This window comes from Silurus meridionalis, chromosome 2 (genome assembly GCF_014805685.1).
Source record: "Silurus meridionalis isolate SWU-2019-XX chromosome 2, ASM1480568v1, whole genome shotgun sequence".
NCBI lineage: Eukaryota > Metazoa > Chordata > Actinopteri > Siluriformes > Siluridae > Silurus > Silurus meridionalis.
This window is the reverse complement of record NC_060885.1, coordinates 34,313,152-34,338,715: the sequence shown is the minus strand read 5'-3', so window position 1 is coordinate 34,338,715 and position 25,564 is coordinate 34,313,152. Positions and strand designations below refer to the sequence as shown.

Sequence of the window (25,564 nt, the reverse complement as noted above, 5' to 3'; positions counted from 1 at the left end):
AAGAATCTGTTTATTCAAATGCAAAAAAGCTGACATCGATGCAACATTAAAAATAACTGACGAATGCCCTATAGTCAAGACAAAAGCAACCACTTGATCAAACATTATTGTCATTATTTGAACTTACAACAAAGTTTCCATGTTCAGATCCTCAGATACAAGGGCTTCCTCCTGCAGTCCAATGTTCTCTTGGATGATCTGCCAACAAACACAAAAACTAGCTTTAAACTAACATTACATAATATTATAGTAATCACAATTATACAGTAGTGTCATGACTTTCATCAACTTAGAGGTTTTTATATATATATATATATATATATATATATCTCACTATCTACCTCTAATGGTAGATAGTCTATGGTTCTATGGTTTTCCTGTTGATTCCCAGAGTGCAGCTCTAGCAAATTCTAACATCTAATTCCGGACCACCTCAATAGAAACCGAATACTCTAAAGCATCTGGGGAAAATGATCAACAGATGTTGAATGTTTACATCCCTGGTTCAGGCCAAACACTGCAACACATGGAAGTAACCTGTTAGTTAAGCAATGTTTTTTGGCTTCTTTGGATTGCAGCAAAAAATGGCTTAACACAGTTTTGCCTTGCAAAGTGCGACTTGCAAAACGTTCATTACAAAATATCTTAGTGACCCCAGATCTTAACATAACAGAAGGAAGTTAAGCTGAGTTGTTTTTTTTAATCCTACAGAGCCAGTTGGAGTAGGAATGTGATAGTGAAGAAGGAAGTGCCTGTGTGTGTGTGTGTGTGTGTGTGTGTGTTTCACTGAATTATGTTTATTTTGTACCTGAGGCACATTGCTGGTCACCCATTTCTCATTAGGCAGTATCTCATCCCACATGATGAGGCATCTGGCCAGGGTCTGGAGACACAAACACAAGCTCTGAGTGTCAGTCATCCAGCGCTTCTGCACTCATCTTCCCCCTGTAGGTTTCATTCAATTCCCTGATCTGAACCTGCTACACGATGTGCATGTCTGATTCCAATTAAAACTTTAAATGGTGATGGCAAGCTGGTAGATGAAAAATAGCTACAGTTCAGGACCACACATTACCACACTTTTCCATGTGCTGATGTAATATTTAATATTGGTATATAATAACCATAAAAGGCCATTTCACTACACAGTAGCTAAGATATTTATTGTACAGATTTAATTACTAAATCAGATTTAAGTAAATCAGTGGTTTCCAGACATGCATGGTCGATTTTCCGAAATGCACAGTGCCTTTTTCCAGCAGAACAACCCCACAACATGATGCAGCCACACCATGCTGCACAGCTGGAATGGTGTTCAGATTAAGTGTCTCAACCTTTCAGCAATATACATAGAACAGAACATTATCATGTCAGTAAAATATATAGTTTGACCAAAGAATATCAAAAGGCTGGTGATCACCTGCACTTTGGCCTGGCTTTTTACAACTTGGAGTAGGGTCTTCTTTCTTATCTGACAGCATTTCAGGTCACAATGATCTAAAGCTCTCCACTGTATCAAGGGTAATAACACACTGGCCCTAAATACAGCCATGAATTAATTCCCAATTATGAAAATTAAACATTCAGAAACAGAAGATTTATTAAATATCTGGAGTTTTTCAGTCTGTATAAAGACAATAGAAACTCCTGACCATCTGTAACTCTTACATAGTGAATTAAAGTTGAAATAAATCAGTGCTAATTCTTTTTTGAATATCTTTATGCTAGGTAGATATCCTTATTAAAAAAAGAATTCCCTAACAACAAGATGTCATTATTTTACTGCCACTTCAGTGTTACATTTTTAATAGAATAAGAGAATTGGACAATAGAGGAACTGTACAGTTGAGGATTGTGATGAGAATGGGAAGTGCTAAAGTGATCAAAGGTCACAGTGAACTTTAAAGGCACAATAAATGAATCACTCATTTCCTCTGGTTCGTTCTCTTCATCTCACCCTCAGGAGCAGAAATTCAGGTTTGATGAAGTCCAGCAGGAACATGGTGTCAGGGGCTTTCAACCAATCAGCTATAGACCTGAAGAGAGAGGGAGAGAGAGAAAAAAAAAAAAAGAGAGGTGAGATCACACTATCCCTGATCGTGAGTACACACTAAGAGAACGTGGGAGTTTTCAAAAGGAATTGTTTTGAACATTGTGAAAAAGAACAAGCTAGACAGGAAGAGAAATAAGAGCAAGAAAAAAAACTTGCCTATTGTTGGTTTTCAGATAGATCATGGCAAGAGCCAAGGTGGCACCAGGGCACGTCACATCCACATTGATCGTGTCGCCTTCCTACAATTAATAATTAATAGTTTATCAAGTTTCCCCAAAGGTGACATCTGACACACTGATTTATTTCCGCCCTTAATAATGTGCAGTAGTTTAAATAGCTTTCAGTGTTGACACCTTTATCTGGTAGCTGGGAGATTTGTGCTTTTCTCTGTTAATGCCGGCGTGTGTGCGTCGATGTCCTCCCACCATGTACTGGTAAAGCTGCTCGGGTACGTTCAGGTCCGTCATGCCGATCAGGTTACTGCCATGCTACAGGTGAAGAGGTTTAGTCGGCATGGGAAACACACGGTCTCACGCACAGGATGCGCGTAGACTTGGAGAATGCACATTATCTGTAACACAACGCTCTGACAACTACAACAAACACCGACTCTGACCTTTGACGAAACCTAAGTTAAAATCTCTTAATTATAATTCTGCTTATTTAATGTACTTTTTTGATTTTTGGGATGTTTCATAATTAATCTGTTAGAAGGAAAATTGGAATGTAACTAGTACTATAATATGAAGGATTGAGAACCAGAAACTGTTAAAACTACAGAGATTACATCTGCAAGCAGGCTTTAGATCAACATTAGCTTAAAAGGAAACAGATTAGATAAGGTAAACAAGTACAGGATCACACTTGCATGAAGAAAAAGAAAAAAAAAGATATAAACAAGTTTGGATTCTGAAAGCGAGCATCTTCAGTTTACAGGAAGGATGTAGTCACATGACCGTGAGAATTGCGAATACATATAAAGTAGTGCAGCAGAGGAGTTTCCAAGGAAATGTAGTTTGCATGAAAGAAAAACAAACATTCTTGACATAATTCAGCAGAAATCGCACACTCACGCCCAGGCAAACCATGCCAAGTGCCAGGCCTGCTGCTAGAGAGTACGACTCCCTGTCTGTGCAGTACTCCATTTCAGGGCCGGGAGGACGACCTGTGTCACACACACACACACACACACACACACACACACACACACACACACACACACACACACACACACACACACACACACACACACACACAAACAAAAGGACAAGTTAAGCATGCTCACGTCCAGCCCGTTAAACAAGCTGAGCTTGTGCGATATTTCGATTTTTCACTGTTTGGGATTGAATGCAAACATTTCCAATTTGGAACTCAGGTGGAGGGTGAAGTGAAATATAAAAATTAAATGATATATTATTTTACAAATCGTCTGTTTGTTCTCATGGCTGACATTTTCATTGCTGGTCTGATGCTGCTTTAAGTGTTAAAGTGTAACGTGAACGCATCTGAGTACTGACTGGCAGAAGAGAAAAAGTAAGCATTTGTGGATGAAATATTTTCATGACATTCCTAATAAACATAGTCCGAGTTAGTAAGTCCAACATACATTAAAATGTTATTTTACATAAAGGTTTTTTGTTGTTTGTACTTTGAGTCCAGTTGAGCACACATGAGATGAGATGGGAGGGGCATCTGGGTGGTGTCAACCTCAAAATCATTTAATTGAGGAGAAAACATCTAATCATTTGGCATGTTTTAATTGTTAACTCGTAAAACAGGTGCATGAGAAATTTGAGAAACTGGAGAGGGAAACATTAAAATAAATAAATATAATAAAAACTGATAAACACCAACAGTTTCATTAATATAAAAAAAAAAAAAAAAACAAAGAGACAATTTTCTCTCTCTCTCGCTTTTACAAATCTAACAATTGAATCAGTTTTTTAAACCCATTATTCTATTACTATTCTCTGAACACCCCCCACACACACCTGTAACACAGAGCTGACGACCACCACACACACACACACACACACGTCCATATAACATCCATACACACTGACCCCCTGCTGTACTGACCGATCTCTGCGAGCAGCACCTCGGCGTTGTGTCGGTGTCCTGTACCCTGGTAGACGAGGCCGATGCCCACCACGGCAGCCACCTGTACACTGTGTGGCACGTCCAGCTCGGTGGAAGTGGGCGGCAGAAGAGCGGGCACATGGATGCTCAGCAGACGTGTGACTGACATGTCCATGGTGCCCAGTTTAGCTGCTGAAACACCCAACAAGAGCCCTATACTCGTCATCTCATGACCCTGAGGAAGAAAAGAGTGCGGATTATTTTATTCAAAACTCAAACCCTGGTAACTGTTTACCCTTGAAAACAAAATGTAATTTAAAAGTTGACAATGTGGAATCAGTGCAACTTTAAACTCTGGCCAGTTACACAGACCTGCTGATTCATCCACAGTGTATAGAATAAAATCCTGCAGATAGAAGTTCAGGTTACGAGTGAACATCAGGATGGGGAATGTGTTCTTCCTATCTTGAAATGCTCAAGTTTTCTAACAGATTAATCAGAACTGAGGAGTTTTCTGTAAAGTGAAAGTCTACACATCCCTGTTAAAATGGCAGAAGTGAATAAAAATGAAACCAAAATAAATCATTGCAAAAAGGTTTTCCAACCACAACATGAAATAACCTTAAAATTATGTGGGAAAAATGTTTTTGAGAAAAAAAAGGAATAAAAATTTATTATTATTATTATCCTTTAGCAAAAATCTGCATTTCACGTTTGTTAAATGATCATTTGATTTTTTTTTTCACCACTCTGTCTTTTTGGCCAATTAAATACATGAATCTTCGTTTGGTGAACCCGTTCCTTTAAATGCTTGATTTCGTTGTTCTGCTGAAAAATCTAATTCTGTTCTTCAGCTACCAGACATCTGAATGTTTTGCATTGAAATCAACTGTTTTTTGTAGCTCTCCATGATTACCTCCACTGCCCACCACCATCATGCTGCACCATGGGCATTGTGCTCATTTAGAAACATGATTTCAGTTGAATTCATTAAACTTTTTTTTTTTCCTTTGTGAGAAAGGTATTCTGTCTATCCACCTACTCCACTCCCCAAACATGTGAGAGATTGATGGCACATGCCGAGAGTAATCAGTACCTGTCAGATATTCCTGCAGCTCCTTTAATGTTGCTGTAGGACTCCTTGTCTGCATGCCTGGAATTCTTTCTTGACCTTTTGTAGGTTTTGGAGAAATGTCTTGTTCTTGCTAATGTCACTAATGCGCTCCATTTTCTCAAATTGTTGATCAAAGCCTTTACACTGTACCATGATACTACAGAGTAAATTGATTAGATATACTTTTATAATAAATGTTTAAAACATTCTTTACGCTCATCCTGATCCAGACCTTTTAACAAATGAGAGCCCATGTATGATTTAGAAAAAAAATCTCTCTGATTATTTACCATAACATTTTTACACGTAACTTCACATTGAGATTGGAAATAGTTGTGCCAGAATTTATCCTGGTTTCAATTATTAGAATCACAAAAAACAATTTTAACAGGGGTGTGTAGACTTTTCATATCCACTGAAGTTGAGGAGAGAAATGCTGTTAATTACAAAGCACATTTAGAAGTTCAAAAGAAAAGCTCAAAAAATAGACGGTTCTTCTTTCATTCATTGAATTTTCAAATGAATGTGTGTAAAGCAGGATGTTTTCTCACTCGCTTCTCGTAATTGAGTACTACGATATTCTAGAAAGCCCAGGCCGCCATTCTCGATGTGGTAAAGGACCAGTGTCTATACGCAGTAAAGATGGAGCCATAGATTGTATATATGCATTGTAACCACCGAAAGTAGTGATAGAGCCAGGCTTGACTGGAAATGAGAAAGCTATGCAATGTCATAGTGAAACTGTGCTTTAAGTTCGTCTTTCATGTGAGAAAACAACAGGATGAGAGCAGAAGTCAGAAAAAGACAATTAAGAGCGTGTAACTCCAAAACCGGAGAGAATTTCACAGAGACTAAGGAAAGACAGATTTAAATGTCAAATAGTAAAGCAGATTGTGAAACTCAGAGGGGCCTGCTACTATCATTTCAGACTAAACCTTTGGACAGGGACGCGATTTCTTTAATCCTTTTGTGCTCAAACAGGAAACTTGTGTGAATGTGATCGATCACAGAGTTTCTGAAGAGCCTGAAGTGCTTATTCTGAATGGGACAAACTGATAGACACATCCTGATGGACAACTGTGTGTGTGTGCGCGCACGTGTGTGTGTGTGTGTGTGAGAGAGATAATCTGTTTCTTTATTTAATTACTTCAAATTCAAGAATAGAATTTAATTAACAAATAAACAAACAAATAAATAAATAGGCCTGGCCTGGAGAAATCTATTTAGAACAATGTGGGAAATTATAAGAATATGTATTATATTCTACATTATTAAATGATGTGGGAATATACACTCAGTGGTCATGTGATTATGTTTATTAGCTTGTAAATAGTCTTCCAGATTACGAGGTAAAAAGTCCCACTGGTTATTATATTATAAATACCAATGCACTTCTGCTTGGATGCTAACTGCATTTTGTTGCCTTGTACTGTAACTTGTACTGTAGTGACGGAATAAGGTTAAATCTAATCTAATCTAATCTATAACACGAATTTTCAACCTCTACCTGATTGATATAAAAGATCTGAAACGTTAAGTTGAGAATGTGGTGAGATAAACAGCAATGTGCTATAAACAAATTTAAGCTCTTTTTCATGCCATATTTCCACACCTTTAATTTCAACTACAAAATAAAATACATTTTTATTATAACCAATATACTTCAATCATTGCATCATTTACTAATAGACAGTATCTAGAACCGGTATTGTTATTGTAGAGATCTAAATTGCTGAATTAAAAGGCAATAATAATAATAATAATAATAATAATAATAATAATAATATAAGTGGTTTACCTTAGTCAGATAGTCATGGATGTTAAGTGTGGCGAGTTTGGTGAGGTGGCCATTAAGGCCGAGTGCCATTAGGAAGCCGGCATACTCGTTTGCCAGCTCTGTGCTCTTGGGTTTGTTGTAGGCAATCCAGGCCGATTCAACACGTGACGCCGGTGCAATCTTCAAGCCTGCTGCCACACCGTTGTGAAAACTGGGCCAGCTTGCCATGTTGGGTGGAACGTCAACATTGCCACTGTTCAGGTCCACCGTGGTGTTCCTGGGTGGAGCTCGCCCTTCCAGATGAGGTACAAGAGAAATATGTTTCTCGGTCCTCCATTTTCTGTATGCATGAGCTCTGATATAACCAGGCCCGACTCAGAGCAGAGTAACGACATCCGTCCCATCAATACAGCACGAACAATTACTGTGGCATTAGTGGGACTAAAACCCAAGACAATACCGGCAATACTTTTCTGAACATGCAAAACTTTTCCCTCAACACTTTTCCATTGTTTTTGCTAAAAACATTTATAATGTCGATATCTGGACTCCTCCTTAAAGTGTATTACATTTTGTAATAAATGTATTAATAATCATCACCATAGGCCTGAAAGATCTTCATACCAAAAATGGGCAAATTCTAAACTGAAACCTAAAATCCTCTTCAAGTCTTCTCTGCAGTTCTAGCGCTAGCTTATTCAACATGTTGTTTAAGCGGAAAATGTGAGCAGATGCATGGTTTTGGAGAACTCTTCTGTAATTGTGTGGCTCTGTTAAACCACATGACAGAGGAAGAGGGTTATCATCTGCGGACATCAAAAAGCAGAAAGTATGCCTGCTAAACTTGTGAGAGAGACAGCCTGAGAGCGCCCAGAACGCCCTCAGAATTACATTTCTGAACATTTATGGTCCAAGCTACATTCCAAATACTGGAATAAATGTTTGGAATTGAGTCGCTCACTGAAGGCCTCACACAAATGTTTTTCCATTCCACTAATGCCACCATTTCTGCTCTATAAATATATAGACAAAGCTTTTTTGTTTATACCAGTCAGGTTGAGCTTGGGCACGGGTAGGGGTTCAGTTGGCACTGGATGGTAAGAGAACAGTGTGAAGAGGCCTCGACCCACAGGAAGAGCCATGGTACGCTGACAAAGCTGGAGAAGCCTGGAAACACACAGGACAGAGGTACAGTTGAACTACTGTTTTGTAAGCGTAAATGTTGGTGGAAGTAAAAATGAAAAAAAAATAAATAAATAAAAAAATAAAATTGGTAAATAGTTGTTAATTGGTTAAATTGTGAACACGGCTGTAAAATGGAACTGCTGCTTATTTCATAAACTATTTTTGCATACATTTTGCTTGGAAATCACAATTACAAAAAACATTTAAACATGCAAATTAGCATCAGATACTGTCTCAGTTATCTAGCACATTTTTTGTCTCTCTGGTTGAGTCACCCAGACACTAGTAAACTGGACATGGACAATCCTGTTTCATACACATCATCAGGAAATGTACATGAAACTCTTACTTGTTCTCCTTCTCCTCAATATACTCATGGTCACTGACTTCTGGCAGGTGGGGAACGTTGACCCGGACAGGTCTAGAGCTTTGGAGCAGACGGCGAACCTCCTGAACACGCAGGTCACGGCTCCAGATCAGCCCAGTCACCTCTGGATGAAGATCTGCCATGCCATCCTCTTCCTCATCTGCTTCACTCGTTATTGGGGATTCTAGTGGTTCATTTAGTGCTACCATCTTACAAACACACACACACACACACACACACACACACACACACACACACACACACACACACACACACACACACACACACACACACACACACGGTTAAATATTTGAACAGCAACACAGTTTTTCAACATTGTATCTGTACACCACCAATAGATTTGATCACCCTCTTTTTACAGGTTCAACAATCCTTAGACAAAATAAAAATTATATATTAGGATTCATTTTAATGTTTGTGCACAAATACTTTCGGAAATCTGAAACCCACAGACATCACCAAATGCTGGGTTTCCTCCCTTTGTGATGCCCTTATTGCCAGGGCTTTAAACCAACCACCTCCAGTTTCTGCCCGTCTTCAGTAAGACCTGGGTTGAGGTCAGGTGACTAACCCACCCATTAAAACATTCGATTTTTTTGCAATGGCACTATGAAGTTCCATCCTATAATTTGGTGACATTCGACTGAATCTGAGAATAAACTATAGATCTGAATAGCACTATCTGCAGTATCCCCCAGTGACCCAGTTCCAATGGCAGCCATACATGTCTATGCAAGAACACTCAACAGATGCTGTGGTGCAGAAGACCATCCTTTTCTTCTTCTTCATTATTTTTTCATTAATTCTAGTACAAGTTAATCTTGGGTTAATCTGTCCAAAGTCTTTTATTCCAGAACATTGCAACCTTTTCTATATGTTTCCTCGCAAATCTAATATTAAACCCTCTGTATTAACCATCATTTCTTATATTTTTCACAGTTTGACAGTGCTAGGGCTCCTCTTGACTGTTCTTGACTTGAATAAATATTGGGAAGTCATTTTCTTCAATATGAATAGGTTTCTATAATCATCCACTTTACTCGTCTTCATGACCCAACCCCTAACCCCCCCTCATCCCCCACCCCAATCTGTCACTTGCATCGAAACCTATCGAGTCTGATTCACAAACTGAACTGAAATTATCTGCCATGTCATTACCAGTATGCTATGTATGACTAAACATAAATATATATATATATATATTACATATATAATAATATAATATATCTTGAATATATTACTGGTCAGCTAGTAAAAGTGAATAACCGTGAAAGCTGCAATAGATCTCTCACACACATTCCTCACACACACTATATATAATACATGTACTTAGCTTCCTATGTCTCACCTTCACTTTTTATTTTACATATCTGTAAGCTCTTTACTCCGGATGATGCATTTCAGAAATCACACTAAACCCAGCTGCTGACGTGTTTCTGAATCATTTTTAGACTCAGGTCTGACTTGCATTAAATGCTGCAGAAAAGTGCCAATGTGAGCCAGCTCTTCAGTCTGTGGGCAGTGCTAGTGTTTTATCATTTTAACAGAATTTTAATACCTTTAATCCATGCACACAAATATGATGTTTTGTGATGTACAGTATCTATAATTTCTGATATTTACCAGCAAGTTGAATGCACAACATCAATTACTGGTGTATTGTTGGTTTTGATGTTCAAACCTTCAAAAAAAAGGATTTAACTATGAACTCTAGATGAGTTACATCAAAGATAAAACAATGCCACCATCAGGACAGATACAGGGCCAACAATGCAGATGTTTGAAATGCTTAAATAAATCAGTGGTGCGTGCATTTGAGTGACGCAGAGTTACTATGTGACCAGCAGTGCTTTAACTAAAAATAATATTGCAGCATTTCACTTATGAGCAATACAACATCTCCTGCTAACAGTCTGAGTGTTAACAAGCGCATGACTAAATACGGTACTCAGACGTGAGGCTCAGAGACTTGAGACTTGACTCTGCAAAAAACTGACTTAGTGCTGGTCTCTGGTGGAGCGCTCTGTGTGCCCTACTTACTCACCTCATAAGAAGCTGAATGCGATTTGGTTTTACTTACCGGTTTTCCTTTGGCCAGGGAAACCTTGTGAGCCTGCTTGGTTAAATCCTGTCGTCCAATCAGAGCACAGACCTCTTCAGACCAATCGGAGCTGGGATGCTCTCTGCACTGGATGATGGCATCTCGGATTGGCAGTGCCACACCAAAAGGCACAGATTCCAAATCCTTTAACATGAAGCCTGAAAAACCCAAAACATTACAAACTGCACTTGTCCTGATATTCAGTGTGTGAACGGCTTGTAGCAGGATATAGACTGATGTATTAGTCATTAGTATTCAGCAATAATGATTAATATTAGTATTCGGTATTTATATATGGTTATATAGACTAGACTTATAAAAACCAAGTACGTGAAAACATTTTAATGTCGGGTTTTCAGACTTGTTGTGGATTTGAATGTCAAATATACCTTCAGAGGTCAACCACACCACCAGTTTCTCCGCCAGACAGCCTGTTTGAGCGCTCTGCTTTACACTGCTCTGCCTGCAAGCAGACAAACACACACACACACACATACAACTTGCAGCTTGAAAATGAAAGGGTTTCTGATGCCAAATACAGACATTCTCTACAATTATAGCTGTTACAATTGCACATTTCTGCCGTTTAAAGAAATCATCAGACCGTACCTTCTCAGAGCAGGATCACATAAACCTTTCTTTTGCCCTAAAAATAAAATATAAAATTCAGATTAAATTTCCTTTATATGCCCAAGTGCTGCATACAGACGCAATCAATTATTTGTTTAATTAACCTCAGTATCATGATCATAATGAAAAAGAAAAACCTGTTTAAGTAATAAAGAAGTAAACACACGCCCTGAAAGAAGAGTGTCGGCTCACCTGCAGAGAGCCTGGACAGGTACTTAGACACATTAGATGAAGCAGCTTTTTCATCTCCTACTACATATAGCGCATAGCTCTGAGACAGAGGAGGGGAAACAGATGGAGAGAAAAAAAAAATTATGAATAAATATGCAACTGTGTGTCATTAACAGCGGGACAGCACCCGTGTGGTTTCGGTTTTCTGCTGCAATGACATTAAAATGTCATTCTGGTTATGTTAGCAAGAAATAGCATGTATGTGACACTTCTAACCAAGACTGGAGTCATCAACCACATTACTGTATACACTAACCACAGAAGAAAAGGGAATGCTACCTCTCAATGAGAAATACCTGAAAAAACTCAGCTTATACACAAAAAAAAAACAGCACAAGAATTCCACTGGAGCACCAGAGTGGAACATCAGAACATGCCTTCTTTTTTTTAAATAAATAAAAAAAAAAAACAGTGAAAGGAAGAGTCAGAGAGTTTTAATGGACACTCATCCTATTTCAGACCAGATAGAGGGTTAAACGGAGTTTACACAGAGAAAGAGATTGGGGTAAACACATTCCATAATTGCATGGTGGCTTGTCAGTGCCTCTATGTGGATGTGCGTCATCTCGCACGACCTGATGGGGAGAAATGCCCACCCCCACCCCCACCCCAGTGATTCATGTCCATAGTTTGAGGTACAGCAGGAACACTTTAACGATGCAAACACACAGAGGCATCTCATACTGTTTTACACTCATTGACATGTGCACGCCACACACACACACACACACACACACACACACACACACACAGAGGAAGGAAGCATTAATAAAATGTCATTATGATTAGTGAGGAGCACTGCATCATCTAAATTCTTGACATTTCCACAAAGCATGGCGTCTGAATTTAGTGGCATGTGACCAGACTCGGGTTCAGTCATAGTGCAGACGGTCATTAGTATGTGTTTGATTTACATAATTCTATTATTACCATAATATATTGGAGATAGTATAAACTTTCACTATTCAATTCAGTGTAAGTAGACATTTATCAATATTATGAGAACTGTATAAATGTTTGGCTTTTGTATCTGTTTTTAAAGAAAAATATCTATAGCCTTTACCAACAGAATCAGTTTGGTCCTTTCACAAATGCCAGGCAGGTATGGGAATGGAGGCACTTCCTGTCCCCTCAGACAGCTGCTGAGCCACGCAAACACACAGGGCACTTCACCACTCAGGTACACCGGCCAGATCATCGACTTCATTTGAGCTTTAGACACACACACAGACACACAGACACACACAGGGTTCAATTAAAAACAGTAACGCCTGCAGTACAGCCCAACCCTCAAGCCTGAACACTGAGAATAACCCAACCTGGCTGTTTGATTCATTGTTAAGTGAAGAGAAATGCCTCGGGCTGCTAATGAGGGGACCCCAATCCATTGATCAGGTACTTACACTGATCTATCTTGCAGGTTTCCTTGAAGCTTTTGATGAATGAGGGGTAATCACGCCAGTACAGATCAATGTATTCCTCCTGCTGCAGGTCCCTAATGAGATGAGGAGGGAAGTGGGATTAGTGGAAGACAGTGTCTGATCTGAATGTTCATGCGGGTCAGATGATCAATGTGTAGACTGCTTATGAAACCGTAGTTTGTACGGTGTATTTCAAGGACAGAGACTACAGCATTAGTGATCACAGACATCCTTTAATTAAAAAAAAAAAGGTTGTTTCCATAATAAAGCAGAGTTCTTGGGATAAAAGCACAAAATGGACACAAGAAGAGAGGGGTTCCAGCCCACACACATTTACACACTAGAACTTACAAAAGGACCCACTCAAGCTCGTATTTATGTCGAACACAAAAGCAAATCAAGCTGTTGACATTTTTCTGTAACAATTAGGCAAATCTGACCATCCACCCTTAACTAAAATGACAAAAGCGTTTTAATCCCCCCACCACCACCACCACCATTTAATTAACTCCTCTTATTGCTCTACAAGTACAAGTACAACAGCTGACATTACTGTACCTGGCCATCTGTTGCAGGAGACTCACAAGGGATCGGGCACCGCTACGCTGGAGCTCGTCCAGTTTTAGGTCTTCATAGAGCAGATGAAGCACGTAGAAAAGTGCTGGGATGTGGGTGAAGAGCAGAGCTGAGGGCTCCAAATCTGCTACTGGCCCACTCTCATCCATAATACCAGCAGGCACTTCTGCAACCAAACCAGACATGCCTGGGGCTGGATACACACACACCTGGGAGTGGTAGTCTGAGGTACAGAGGTACGTCCAGTCCTTAATGGAACAGAAACAATGGAACATATTCGAATGTGATGGTGGTGTAGTGAAAATGTGACAGTAAAAAAAAAAAAAAAAAGAAAAACATTTGATTTAATATTTAATTTTTTTTTTTAAACCTTGAAGGTGATTTCAAAAAGAACATTTTAAGCAAAACTTTAATAAGTTTGAGTTTGATTTATATGCCATTATATTTGAATCATTGATGATGATGTTTAAAGTTCTAACGTATCATTATCCAGCCCTTCGTTCCCAAATCTTACTTCATCAGAGCCTGTATCTGCTGGACGTGCCTTCTTAGGCGCAATTACTGGTGAGAGGGGAACTTCAAAATGGAGCTGTGGAGGAAGAGTTTTATGAGTCAAGATCAGATTTAAAGATCTCCATGCATTTCTTGCAGCACACATCATTACCACATAACTATGACACAATTACACTAATAATAGCAGCCATGTCATATAGCCTCATCATCACCACACAACAAACGGTACTGACATTTCGTGTCCAGGATAGCCGTTCAGTGTTGTAGCCCATTAGCGTCATCAAGCATGTGACAAACAGATTCCACTCCTGATGCATGCTGGGACCCCCGGGAGCATTGTAGATATTGTACCACTTTACCAGCACCTTCATAGCCAGGTCTTTCGGCAGAATGAAGCGGATGGCTTGTAGGCATCGTTTCACTGAAAAAAAACACACTGAGCATTAGTCATTTTATAAACCTAGATATCCGACCATATGGTTTAATTCGCACAATGCAACCTTTAATTCTAAATAAAAATGAGGGGGTGAAAGGTTTAAGCAGAGCAGGTTCCAAACAGAGGAAGCAGAAGACTGAAAAGAAAGCAGCTAAGGTATGATGAAAAGAAAAGAAGAACCATGCTGTGCTATATTTGAGTAGGTGGATGCAATGCTGATAGATAAAATAGACGAGTGCATGATTGGGGGGCTCTGCCAACAGTGGATTTATTGAGAACTGTTTGGGTAAGAGAACAAGCCGTGAGAAGCATTTGAGGCAGAACGGTGTACCCATACTGAAGGTAGGAGTGAAATCGGATTAATTGTAACGGCAGGAAGTGTAGAAGATTTACCCTTGGTCAAGTTTTCCTCTGTGGTATGGATTCGAGATGAAAATAATCATCAAAATGGAAATAGTGTTACCAAGAGAAATGTAAGGTTTCATAACAGGAAAGAAAAGTTGGCATAACCGCTAAAGAAAGTAAAAATGGAGCCCAACCAACGCACTATTCATTATACATCAGCCTACTGAAAAAAAAATTCCATTACATTCAACATTCAAACACTCCGAATAAAACCGGACACGTTATCTATACACAAGAGGCAATTAGGCTCCTAATGAATCAGCCAGCATCTTAATTGGCAAACAAACTTAAAAAGGTCAAAACAAAGCTGGTTAAAATGTCACTTTATTAGAAGTAGGGAGCGCTTTTGTCTAAATCAAATGCAAAGGACAGACAGGTCATAATATGCCTTCATTTTTTAAAGGAAGAAAATATGAAGAGATCAGGTCATTACAAAATGCCAATTAGTGAAAGCATACACAAGACACCTGCACAGAATGCTCTGACAGACAGCATGACTGGACAGACACGATGTTACATGCAAGAGAAATCTTAGGTTTTTCCTCTAATTCGGGCAAATTAACACCAAGGGGATCAACACAAGAGCAATTAATACTGCATGCTCCAAAGCTAGGAAAAGTAAAGGCATCCAGTGATGATGCACAAAAATGCAGAAACAGGTATCTAGATACAATCGAGATATATATAATCTCATAAGTGCCTATAAAACGTTGTGCATGTGTGTTTGTTCTAACCTAGCTCCGACGTAGCCACTTCAGGAATGGTGATCCTCAGCATGGAGCCGTTGCTCAGTTCCTAAAGCAGAAAAAGACAAATGAATGAAGACAAATTAATATAATGTAGAAAAAAAAAAACAATCCAAAAGGACCTACAGACTTTTATAAAACCCATTAAACTGGCACATCATTAAAGATGTTTGTGACAGGTCTGAAAGAAAAAAACACTCATGGCAGTAAAACATCCCTCAGCAGTCTTGACAAATCAGGCCCTGTAGACATAGCATGAAGCTAATTGAATTATGTCAGCATGATGACAGATTCCTGGTGTGAGGAGCGTGCACCCATTTACACAGTTTTACTGACTATATTGTCTGTCTGACAGCAAAGATACCAGTCAGATACCGAAATGATTTATTAGCTTTGAGACAGAATATCAGTTAGGAATGTAGTTGTGCTAATTTCTGACAAAACCACAATAATTTATGGACCTGGGACAGAAACACAGCATTCTTCTCAGCATCAGCAGGATAACAATGGTGCAAAATTGTGGTCATTTGTGCACCAACAGGACGGGGAATTTAACATCGTGGTTCAAACTCACAATAATACTTGTTAGTTGATCGAATGAACCACTTGGAAGTGTAAGTGCTCACATTTATGCAAAAATATATTAAAGTTTAAAGATTTCAGAGATTCAAAAGACACATTTTAAAGCACTAACCGTAATTACATCCATCAGTGTTGCTGTAAGTCACTGTTCCGATGCAAAAGTTCAACAGATTTCTAATTTTTGCAGTCGTTTATATTCCTTAGATTTGGTTTGCACAGGCAGATTAATTGCCATCAAAGCAAACTGAAAGGTAAATTATATGACTAAGCAATGCCCACATCTGATAACACAATTATTCAGCTCTCAACCTGTTTTTTTTAAAGGTTATCTGGTCCCCAGGCTTAACACTGGCCCCATATCAGTGAATTTCGTGTGTGTGTGTGTGTGTGTGTGTGTGTGTGTGTGTGTGTGTGTGTGTACTGACTCCAGCCTCACCAGTGTAAGACGGTTGCTGACTGGGTCTCGCAGTGCCAGGACGTGTGGTGTGGCCGGCTGGAATGGAGAATCCTCTAACCACGATGACTCATGATGCTGCACTGTTCTCCTTCCAGACACCGGGGAAGGCATGTCAGACTAAAGGCCGTGGGAGGAGAATGGTGTGGGAGGTTTAGAATTAAAGCACAACGCCTTACATTACAGCGGTTATAAACACAATGTACACAACCATGACAGTGTTACACAAATGGAAAAACATATTCGAGAAGGCCACGGTGAATGTAATCAGTGTGATGTAGTTATCATTTATACTCAGTGATAGAATTCAGTTAAAGGAGCACTAATGCTCATTTTAGATCATAGCAATTTTCTTTTTGTTTGCTATTTTTGATAGGAAAATAAATAAATCATCTTAATCTACATTAAGACAAGAGCAAAAGCTTTTCAAGGACATTGTTCGGACAACCTTGGATTAATGGGGGTGCATTTGTATAATTGATACAGATCATTCTACTGATCCAAACCGCAGACCTATGGAAGGAACACCATTTGTATTTATCATTGTTCTATTAAATATCATGGCTTTTTATGCTTCTCTCATTCATTTTATAATTAAATTGATCTTAATAATGTTGATAAAATTGTTTCCTTTGAAAGTCCCAGCGTACCTCCTCAAGCTTGCTCATATGTTGGACGGTTGCTTTTGCCGGCGTGCTCACGTTCTCCAGAGGGGCGTTTAAGTGTGGCATGAAGGTTGGTGACAGAAGGCCAGGAACAAACACTCTGCTCACCTAACGAGAAAGCAGAACGCTTCATGAGAACTTCATCTATAACCAGACTCGGCTATGAAATCGACCCATCTTCTACACAATTTCAGTTTTCGGTTTCAAATTCTAAATTTCAGAAGATACTGTTTGTACACATATGAGTTCTGAGACTTGCCTGTTTTAGCCAAAAAGAAGAAAAATAAATGATTTAATCACAAAACCTTAAAAGCTGCAACATATAAAAATAAAGTTATCTATTATATCACTGAATAGATCACTGGAAGACCACGTAGACTTTTTCACTGCAACATGGTGCAGAATATCTGGCTAATGGAAGCTTTATAGAGATTATGAAGAAAACATGATTATTATGTTATGCTGATTTTCAGACTTTTTGGACATTCATCTTAAAATAAACACAAAGAAAGAACAAGACGGTTCATGTTCTGGTTTTCAGTGTTTTAGGAAGTGAAGAGTGCAGAGTCCAGTTGTTATCACATTAGAAGTTAAAGAGAGTGTGTTTGCAGCACTGATGCAGAGAACCCCAGCTGAGTTTTATCTTGCAGGTGGAAGTTAGCTAGTTACTACACATGTGCATCCTCTGTGAAAATGCCCTGTGGCAGGGGTTTGTTTCTGTAGAGATAGTTAGAACATGAAGGGAAACAGTATTACTATAAATGAGACTAGTAATTAATGCAGTCAAAAACTCCTGCTTTCATAATAGTAGTGTTGGTAGTGTTTGGTGAAGTGTTTATTAGTTTCTGTACCAGGAACTGGGGGCTGTTATCAAGCCAAGAGAAACTCTGATTATGACTACGACACAAGTGCACACTTCCCACAGCACTATTTAAGGCATGCCGTCACAACCAAATGCGATGGCAGATTAAAGGTGTGTACTGATTGTCATCACAGATAAAGACAGCGATTTATAACTGTTTACTGACAACTATAGACATTATCAACAATTATCCTTTGTGTAGGATAACACCCATTAAAGTTCATTTATTCCTTCAAAGGTATAGCTTTGGGAACGATATAATAAAGTATAGAAATTCAGAAGAACATGATATGAATACACGCTCACCCGTGTCACTCCTGTGTACAACACCAAGCTGCCATTGGTCTCTAATATCAACAAAGCATCAATGTCCTATTGAAAAAAGTACAAAAGAATTAGGGGTGGTGTCTGTAAGAAAAACAGTTTCATTTTCAGATAATGTAGAATAGATAAAAACAGAACTATATTTTTTAAAACTCATTTCTTATGTTAGATAGTTCCTCGTCTTTTTACCTCCAACGGTGCAGCATCTTTCGCAGGAATGGAAGTAACTGATGCAAATATGAGTTGAGAAGTTTCGTTGCTTTCAAGAAACTTGACACATCTGGAAGAAGTGCACAAGAGCAGACACTAAAGCTGTGTAAAAGCTAAAGTGAATCATTTTTGCTGTTATAAAAACAAACAGAAGGTAGCAGGTGCTCACCTGAGCTGCTGGTGGGATTCAACCAGGAAGCACAGGTATCGGTTCTCACATAGATCAGAAGTAATGAACACTTTAGATGCCTGGCAGCTTTTCTCCCTAAACAAGCAAATAAATTAAAGTTTTCACAATGTGGAATGATGATGATGATGATGATTATAGACCCAGATAAAGAGATGATAATCATGTCTGCATACATGAATTAATAGAGGTCATAGAATACAAAGCCTCTTAAAAGTGTAGAAACACCTGTCAATTATTGTTATTAAAACACATGAATCCTTCTGTTTCTCTGTTAAAAGAAAAAACACACAGTAATTGAACAGTGAACAAGTGGATGAAAGTTCTGTGGAGTACAAATGTGCGAATTGTGTCTCTAACAGAAGATCTTGGGGTTGTTTTGGAGCAGGAAAGGTTCTGGAAGGTGAGAGGAATCCTGAACCAAAATGGCTCCTATTCCATAATTCATCACCATGTAGTTCCATCTGTACTGCGGTTCGTTGGAACTGACTTCACCGTACAACCAGACAATGAGCCGAAGCTCATTTAGAGAGAAAACTCTGGACGTCTGGAGTGATATCTATCATGGAACAAAATGCCCAGTCACAGCACCACAAAACGGAAAAGTATTTCAGCTGAATGTTTGGAGAAACGAACCGCCCGGATGCTGAGAGTGTGTAAAGCTGTTCTTCATGCTAATGGAGAATTTTTCAATGAAAAGAAAGTAGAACATCTGGACATTTATAGATTTGTTTGGTGAAAGAATATCTTCAGACTGTCATGACTCAAACAAGTCAAGTCAAGTTTATTTGTATAGCGCTTTTCACAACAGACATTGTCTCAAAGCAGCTTTACACAAATCAACAGTGAAGGTGAATGGTATGAATTTGTCCCTGATGAGCAAGCCGTGGCGACTGTGGCAAGGAAAAACTCCCCTTAGATGTTATGAGGAAGAAACCTTGAGAGGAACCAGACTCAAAAGGGGAACCCATCCTCATTTGGGTGACATCAAGAGTTTGATCATAAATCTTTCAACAATACAGAACACTTGAGAGTGAGAACTAACATGATAAACACTATAAAAAGAGTCACTTTTCACACGCACTGAAAACATCAAGTATAAATGAATGAAAAATTAACAAATTAACGGAAAAAGACTGTCTGGGTCTGTGGATATGATGAGTTCAGCTAAAAGTTCTGAAATAAAGGAGAAATCACAAAGACCAAATTCATTCCACATGTTGGTTGATGAAACTTTAAACATCCTGTTACCTACTAAACATAAAACAAGAATATAAGACTACATTAAAGTACCTATAATGCCTTTAAAACTCCGAAAAGTCCTATTGATGTAAGTAATGTAAATATTTGCTTCAGATCAATGAATATAAAGGCATATTAGAGTGTAAAATCTCCAATATTGACATTGTAATGTAGAAAGTCTTGTTGAAATCTAGTGAAGTTTCTGATCACTGCCTTGATTACTAATTACCTAAAAGCATCTATATATAGTTTAAAGATATAATGTGGGATCATTCTGATGTGAATGTGGACAAGTTCATTTACAGTAAATTTCAGCAGAAAGAGCATTGAGAAAAGCGGAATGGTATGAACTAGCACTCTTTCTTTTGTGTTTAATATAGAGAAAGGGTCTAGCAATATAGCAACGGTGTAGGAAGGTAGTTGTGTAATGAGGCAATATGAAAAGCAAAATTAAAATGATGAGCCAAAAAAGTCTACAGATATTAAAGAGACCTTCAGAGATTAACCTGGATTTCATTATCAGTATGAATACAGAGGTCAGAACCAGAGGTCACTAATGAGGGATTGTCTGAACTGCAGTTTTATCAGTGCAGAGTAAAACTGAAGTCTGCAGATACTGATGGAAGAAGTGATGAGGTTCATAACAGTGAATACAGAGAAGCTGCCAGTTATGTTATTAAGGTGCAGCCTGTAAATGTATGGCAGGGAAAAGCCCATGAACTGCTCCCTAGGAAATCTTTTGTGAGATCTGTATATTACGTATACCAAAGCAAACTTAATCTGTGGTTTCTTGTTGTCACATCATCTTCAAATATTCACACATCACATCAGAAACGTTCAGGCAATTTGATCCTATTTTATTAGACTTTTGAGGTCATATGTTTTGCTATCTGAATAAGTCTGTCTTATAAAAATATGAAAAAAGAAAACTCAATCTCACCTTTAACAAATTTGACCCAGTGGACATATAATACAGCCTCAGAATAAGAGGTCAGCCATTTTATCAAGGTCAATACTTTTAGGTAAAATGGGAAATGATTTGGTTATTATTTTCTTTTAAAAGTAAGCTTTTCACTTTGCTGCCTTAATAAATCAAAGGTGACGAACCTGTAGTAACTAGTGGTCTCTGTCCACAGCTGCTCAATGCAGAGGTCAGGCAGAATGGGCTCCATCTCGGGGATCAGAGCCGTTTCGTTCAGAGTGCTGTTGGGGGATGCCAGCAGGCTGTGACCACGAGCTGATGGTGAGTGGCATGACATGTTGAAGCGTTGTGCTCCTGTAAACGTAGGTGCCGCCATGCCAGGGGAGTGGGCTCGGCTAGTTATTTAACAAAATGAAATACATTTTTGTTAGAAACTGTTGAAGATAACACATGCCAGGTGATTTTGTTGGCTTTTTATAATTAGTTATGTGACACAGAGCCTCCGGAAAATATTTATATTAAAAGATTGTACTGAAAAGCCTGTCTGACCTGAGAGCGGCCATGCTGGAGATACTGGGAGAGTGTGCACGGGAGTGCAGTGCAGGTGAAGTGGGCACACGACTCTGGTTGTGCAGGGCATGGCAGTGCAGGGGTGACCCGGGTGAGTCTAGCCGATTCACGCTCCTCAGGTGGGCACCGAGGAAAGATGGTGCGGCTGTGGGGGTCTGAGCCGAACCGTCCTGACTGGGACACTTCAAAACTGTAGATTGTTCCTGCAGGGCAAAAACTTCCACTGCACTTTATTCACGTAATCATCATTTACATAGGATTTTCTCTTGAAATAAATACAGCAGAAACATGCCTTTAAAAGTTACATTTATAGCAGGATTACTGTTACCTCTGATGTGACTTTACGCAGAGCCCAGATAGTATGACTGCACTGAAGTGTGTCATAGGTCATGATGATGGAGGGTTCACAACAGGAGAACACGACTCGTAGTGCGCTGTCGGAGACATACTGCAGCCGCTGCGTCTCAAACAGCCCTGCCACAGCCAGACAGGTAAAATTATAGATCCATTTACCTCCATTTACAGTCTTGCATTGAAATTACTGGCATTCTGTTGCAAATCTTTTTTTTTTTTTTTTGCTATACACTAAACATATTTGGGTTTGAAATCAAAAGATGAGATGGCTCTGAACAAGGAAAAAACAGACTGTTTCTCACCTGTAGATTTGCAGACAACAGGGGCTATTTCATCCAGAGGATGGAGCATGCTAAAGAGAGTAGGAAGAGGTTCCCTGACCAGAAAAAAAACCAAACTAATTAAAACAAACTATAGAGACAAATGTTTGAACCACATGTGGCAGGAAAAGTCAGGTGTCCGAATACTTTTGTTCATATAGTATATGCACACACTAACAGATTAACTCACTTTAAGGAATTGCAGAGAAGTAAATAAGTAGGAAGAGTGAAGAATAAGTACCTTGAGGGGCTCAGAGGAGCATCAGATGTGATATTTTTGCGTTCAAAAAGTAATCCATACTTAGTGGGCCACAGAAAGGAGACCTGTAGTGCATATGTGCGTGCACACACACAAACATATATACATACATACATATATATATATAAATAAAACTCTGCACATAATCTTCATTTAGATGTACATAAGGAGTTCACATTACCTGAAACGGCAGTGGGGATATGAAGTCCTTCCCACTCACAGAGTGTACATTCACACACGTGCTCTGAACTATACAAACACTCTGCTCAACCGTGTCCTTTTCTAAAGTTCAGATGTAGACAACAGATCAGTTTGAGCGATAATTAAAGAGAATGATAATAAACATTATATTCATTCTAGCTATTCAATACAAATTACCTTGTTTCCGAGATTGAGGTACAGTGAAATTACACCACAGGGCCTACAGAAGGTGCATTAATACAAGAAATAAGGTTACATAGGTTACATTTATACCTTAAAGACCAACTCCAGCTGTTTCCTTTGTCATGCATTTGTGTCTGAAATGATGCTCTTGACAAAGCATTTTGTGAAATTAACAAAGCGTAATCGTCAGGAATTCTTTGCTGGTTCTGTAACACCAACAGTGCTGTCATAATTACACTGACCCCAGGATCAGCCATGAGACAACGCCCCTTTAGATCAGAGAGAGTAAAGAGCCTTGTTTAAGGGCCCAGCAGTGGTAGCTTGGTGATGCTGGGGCTCGACCCCGACCTTCTGATTAGTTACCCAGAGCCTTAACCTGTGCATTCTAAACTGCTTTTCAGCACGAGTGGTTATGTGATGTACAGCACGCTGGAACCAGTCTGGCCATTCTCATTTGATCTCTCTCATCAACAAGGTGTTTTCAGACAAAGATCCGACGCTCTTTTCTTTCTTTTCTCATTCTAAATGTAGATGTTAAAATGCATTGCAGCCACAAACAACTGGCTGATCAGGTAATTACATGAATGTTATGTTGCACAGGTGTTTACAGATGTTTCTAATAGAGTGAGTGCAATTTTAACTGGATGAACTGTGTTTTCCTAAATGTTCCCAGCACGTCCCATATTACTGATACCTGCTGAACTGGGCTGTCTACAGTGAAAGCCTTGTACACATAGGAAGCTTGACTCTTGGTACCACGGCTCCAGATGACCATGTAGCCGGCCACGTACAGCTCCTCTTCATACTCAGCTTCATTACTCAACACAGCTGAGCCTTTCTTCAGCTGCCAAGACTCCTGCCAAACAAAGAGGTACATTTTTTTAAAGTCCTACTAGCTGTTAAAATAATAATAGAAAACAGTGTCCTAAACGCTGCTAGAACTAATCCAGGTCATAAACTCCAAGGTAAATGAGTTGCGTGAGAGCAGGAATATCAGTGCTCTGGCGATGAAAATTACTACCTACTTTCTCTCTCTCCTGTAGGGTGACCTCCTGCAAGGAGCCCACCAGTCCCGCTGCTCCATCAGAGCACCAGAGTTCAGGTGCAGGCTGCAGCTGGCGCAGCTGGAGGTTCACGGCTCTGGGGTGGCGTTGACAGTGCTTACGGCCGAACGGGACAAATGGCTGCAGTTCCCCAGCGGCTATCATCATGGCAGCTCTCTCTTCATGCACGTTCGACATGAGTCCCCGATATCAGCATTTTATTTCTGAAAGAAAATAATGGACATGTGGACTACAAGCAGTTGTATACAAGGTGTCCTACTGGTCCTTAATGGAATTCACTAGGCATATAACACCACCAGTAGAAGCCAAAAATGGCCAGTGGCAATCCACTGGGAATGTAAGAGTTTCCTATAAACCCAATACAAATACTAAGGTTGTGCTTACATTCTGCTTGTCATGTCAATACCTCAAATAATATATCCAGAACAAATCAGATGAAACAAATCACTTGGACATGAAAATGAAACCCAACACACCTGTCCATCACTCAGCATACAGTGTGAAGGTCTGATTACAAGACCAGTTATTACAGCACATGTTTACAACATATGGAATTAATAGTAAATTATCTTAGGGTCTTGGTGTAAGAGATATGTAAAGGAAGTCTTTATATAAAATGATTGAGATTACACACATTATAATTAATTTGACAGCTGAATGTGACACGGAGTGACAGTTTAGCGTGCTAGCTAAGAACCTAGCTGTAGTGTACATCAAGTTCGAATCGTTTATAACAAATCATTATGTCTGTTCAACATGTATTAATACTCTGTAAACCGCCCCTTGGTGAGACTCAGCACCGCTAACTGCAGACACACACCGGGGCCGTCAGCTAGTCATGCTAGCGCCTATTAGCATGGAAGCGAGATACACACCTGGTGATAAGGAATAAACAGGCTCTTGTCGTGGAGTCCAGTCCTTTCTTGCAGTGGATTTCGGCAAAAAACAACAACCAGAAGTGACAGCTGTAATAAAAACCCGTTTACTGTAATGTTAAGCAGCGAAAATGAACTAAAAACACACTTTCAAATGAACGCGGACATATTTGAAATCCCGTGAGCCTCTGCACCGAAAGCAGCCAATCACATCACGAGTTGAAGCTGAAGCTCCACGTCGACCAATCAGCGTGAAGAGCAGACTGTCTAAAACACACACACACACACACACACACACACACACACACAAAAAAAAAACACACACGCGCCATAAAATCATCATATCTTCTGTACGCGTACCGGCCACTTTAATAGGAACACACGTGCCCCCTGTTCTACCCCATCAACCAATCAGTTAATTAAAAAATAAAGTGTGACAGTTGCAGGTAGAAATATTAATGCTTTTTGATTAAAGCAACAAGAAATGTTCTCATGATGAGAACAACTGACTTCATGATGTGGAGGTTGAACAAGTATTTTTTAGAATTTCATTTCTGATCTAAAAATGATCCAAAGCAACTGAGAAATACTGTAATATCTACACTTCTGCTAGAGATGATGTATGCAGGCAGTGC

At 39.3% G+C, this 25,564-nt stretch overlaps 1 protein-coding gene across 1 annotated transcript in view; it reads right to left on the bottom strand.

The window, feature by feature from the left end:
- anapc1 (anaphase promoting complex subunit 1) overlaps positions 1–25,137 on the bottom strand; it is a 31,880-nt gene extending 6,743 nt beyond the window's left edge. The window contains exons 1-35 of the mRNA XM_046871818.1: positions 24,930–25,137; positions 24,016–24,257; positions 23,685–23,846; positions 22,985–23,027; positions 22,788–22,888; positions 22,589–22,671; positions 22,330–22,403; positions 22,002–22,147; positions 21,653–21,876; positions 21,289–21,498; positions 18,922–19,017; positions 18,732–18,822; positions 18,525–18,590; positions 17,342–17,464; positions 16,674–16,811; positions 15,644–15,704; positions 14,302–14,489; positions 14,070–14,144; positions 13,538–13,803; positions 12,962–13,053; positions 12,622–12,770; positions 11,520–11,598; positions 11,307–11,343; positions 11,087–11,160; positions 10,677–10,855; positions 8,558–8,784; positions 8,072–8,190; positions 7,045–7,316; positions 4,133–4,367; positions 3,127–3,218; positions 2,407–2,541; positions 2,210–2,292; positions 1,958–2,036; positions 809–883; positions 128–198 (exon numbers count right to left, since the gene is read on the bottom strand). Coding sequence (XP_046727774.1) covers positions 128–198; positions 809–883; positions 1,958–2,036; positions 2,210–2,292; positions 2,407–2,541; positions 3,127–3,218; positions 4,133–4,367; positions 7,045–7,316; positions 8,072–8,190; positions 8,558–8,784; positions 10,677–10,855; positions 11,087–11,160; positions 11,307–11,343; positions 11,520–11,598; positions 12,622–12,770; positions 12,962–13,053; positions 13,538–13,803; positions 14,070–14,144; positions 14,302–14,489; positions 15,644–15,704; positions 16,674–16,811; positions 17,342–17,464; positions 18,525–18,590; positions 18,732–18,822; positions 18,922–19,017; positions 21,289–21,498; positions 21,653–21,876; positions 22,002–22,147; positions 22,330–22,403; positions 22,589–22,671; positions 22,788–22,888; positions 22,985–23,027; positions 23,685–23,846; positions 24,016–24,231 — 4,361 coding nt within the window. The 5' untranslated portion in view covers positions 24,232–24,257; positions 24,930–25,137. The remainder of the gene's footprint in view (positions 1–127; positions 199–808; positions 884–1,957; positions 2,037–2,209; positions 2,293–2,406; positions 2,542–3,126; positions 3,219–4,132; positions 4,368–7,044; positions 7,317–8,071; positions 8,191–8,557; positions 8,785–10,676; positions 10,856–11,086; positions 11,161–11,306; positions 11,344–11,519; positions 11,599–12,621; positions 12,771–12,961; positions 13,054–13,537; positions 13,804–14,069; positions 14,145–14,301; positions 14,490–15,643; positions 15,705–16,673; positions 16,812–17,341; positions 17,465–18,524; positions 18,591–18,731; positions 18,823–18,921; positions 19,018–21,288; positions 21,499–21,652; positions 21,877–22,001; positions 22,148–22,329; positions 22,404–22,588; positions 22,672–22,787; positions 22,889–22,984; positions 23,028–23,684; positions 23,847–24,015; positions 24,258–24,929) is intronic.
- Between the last annotated feature and the right edge of the window lie 427 nt (positions 25,138–25,564).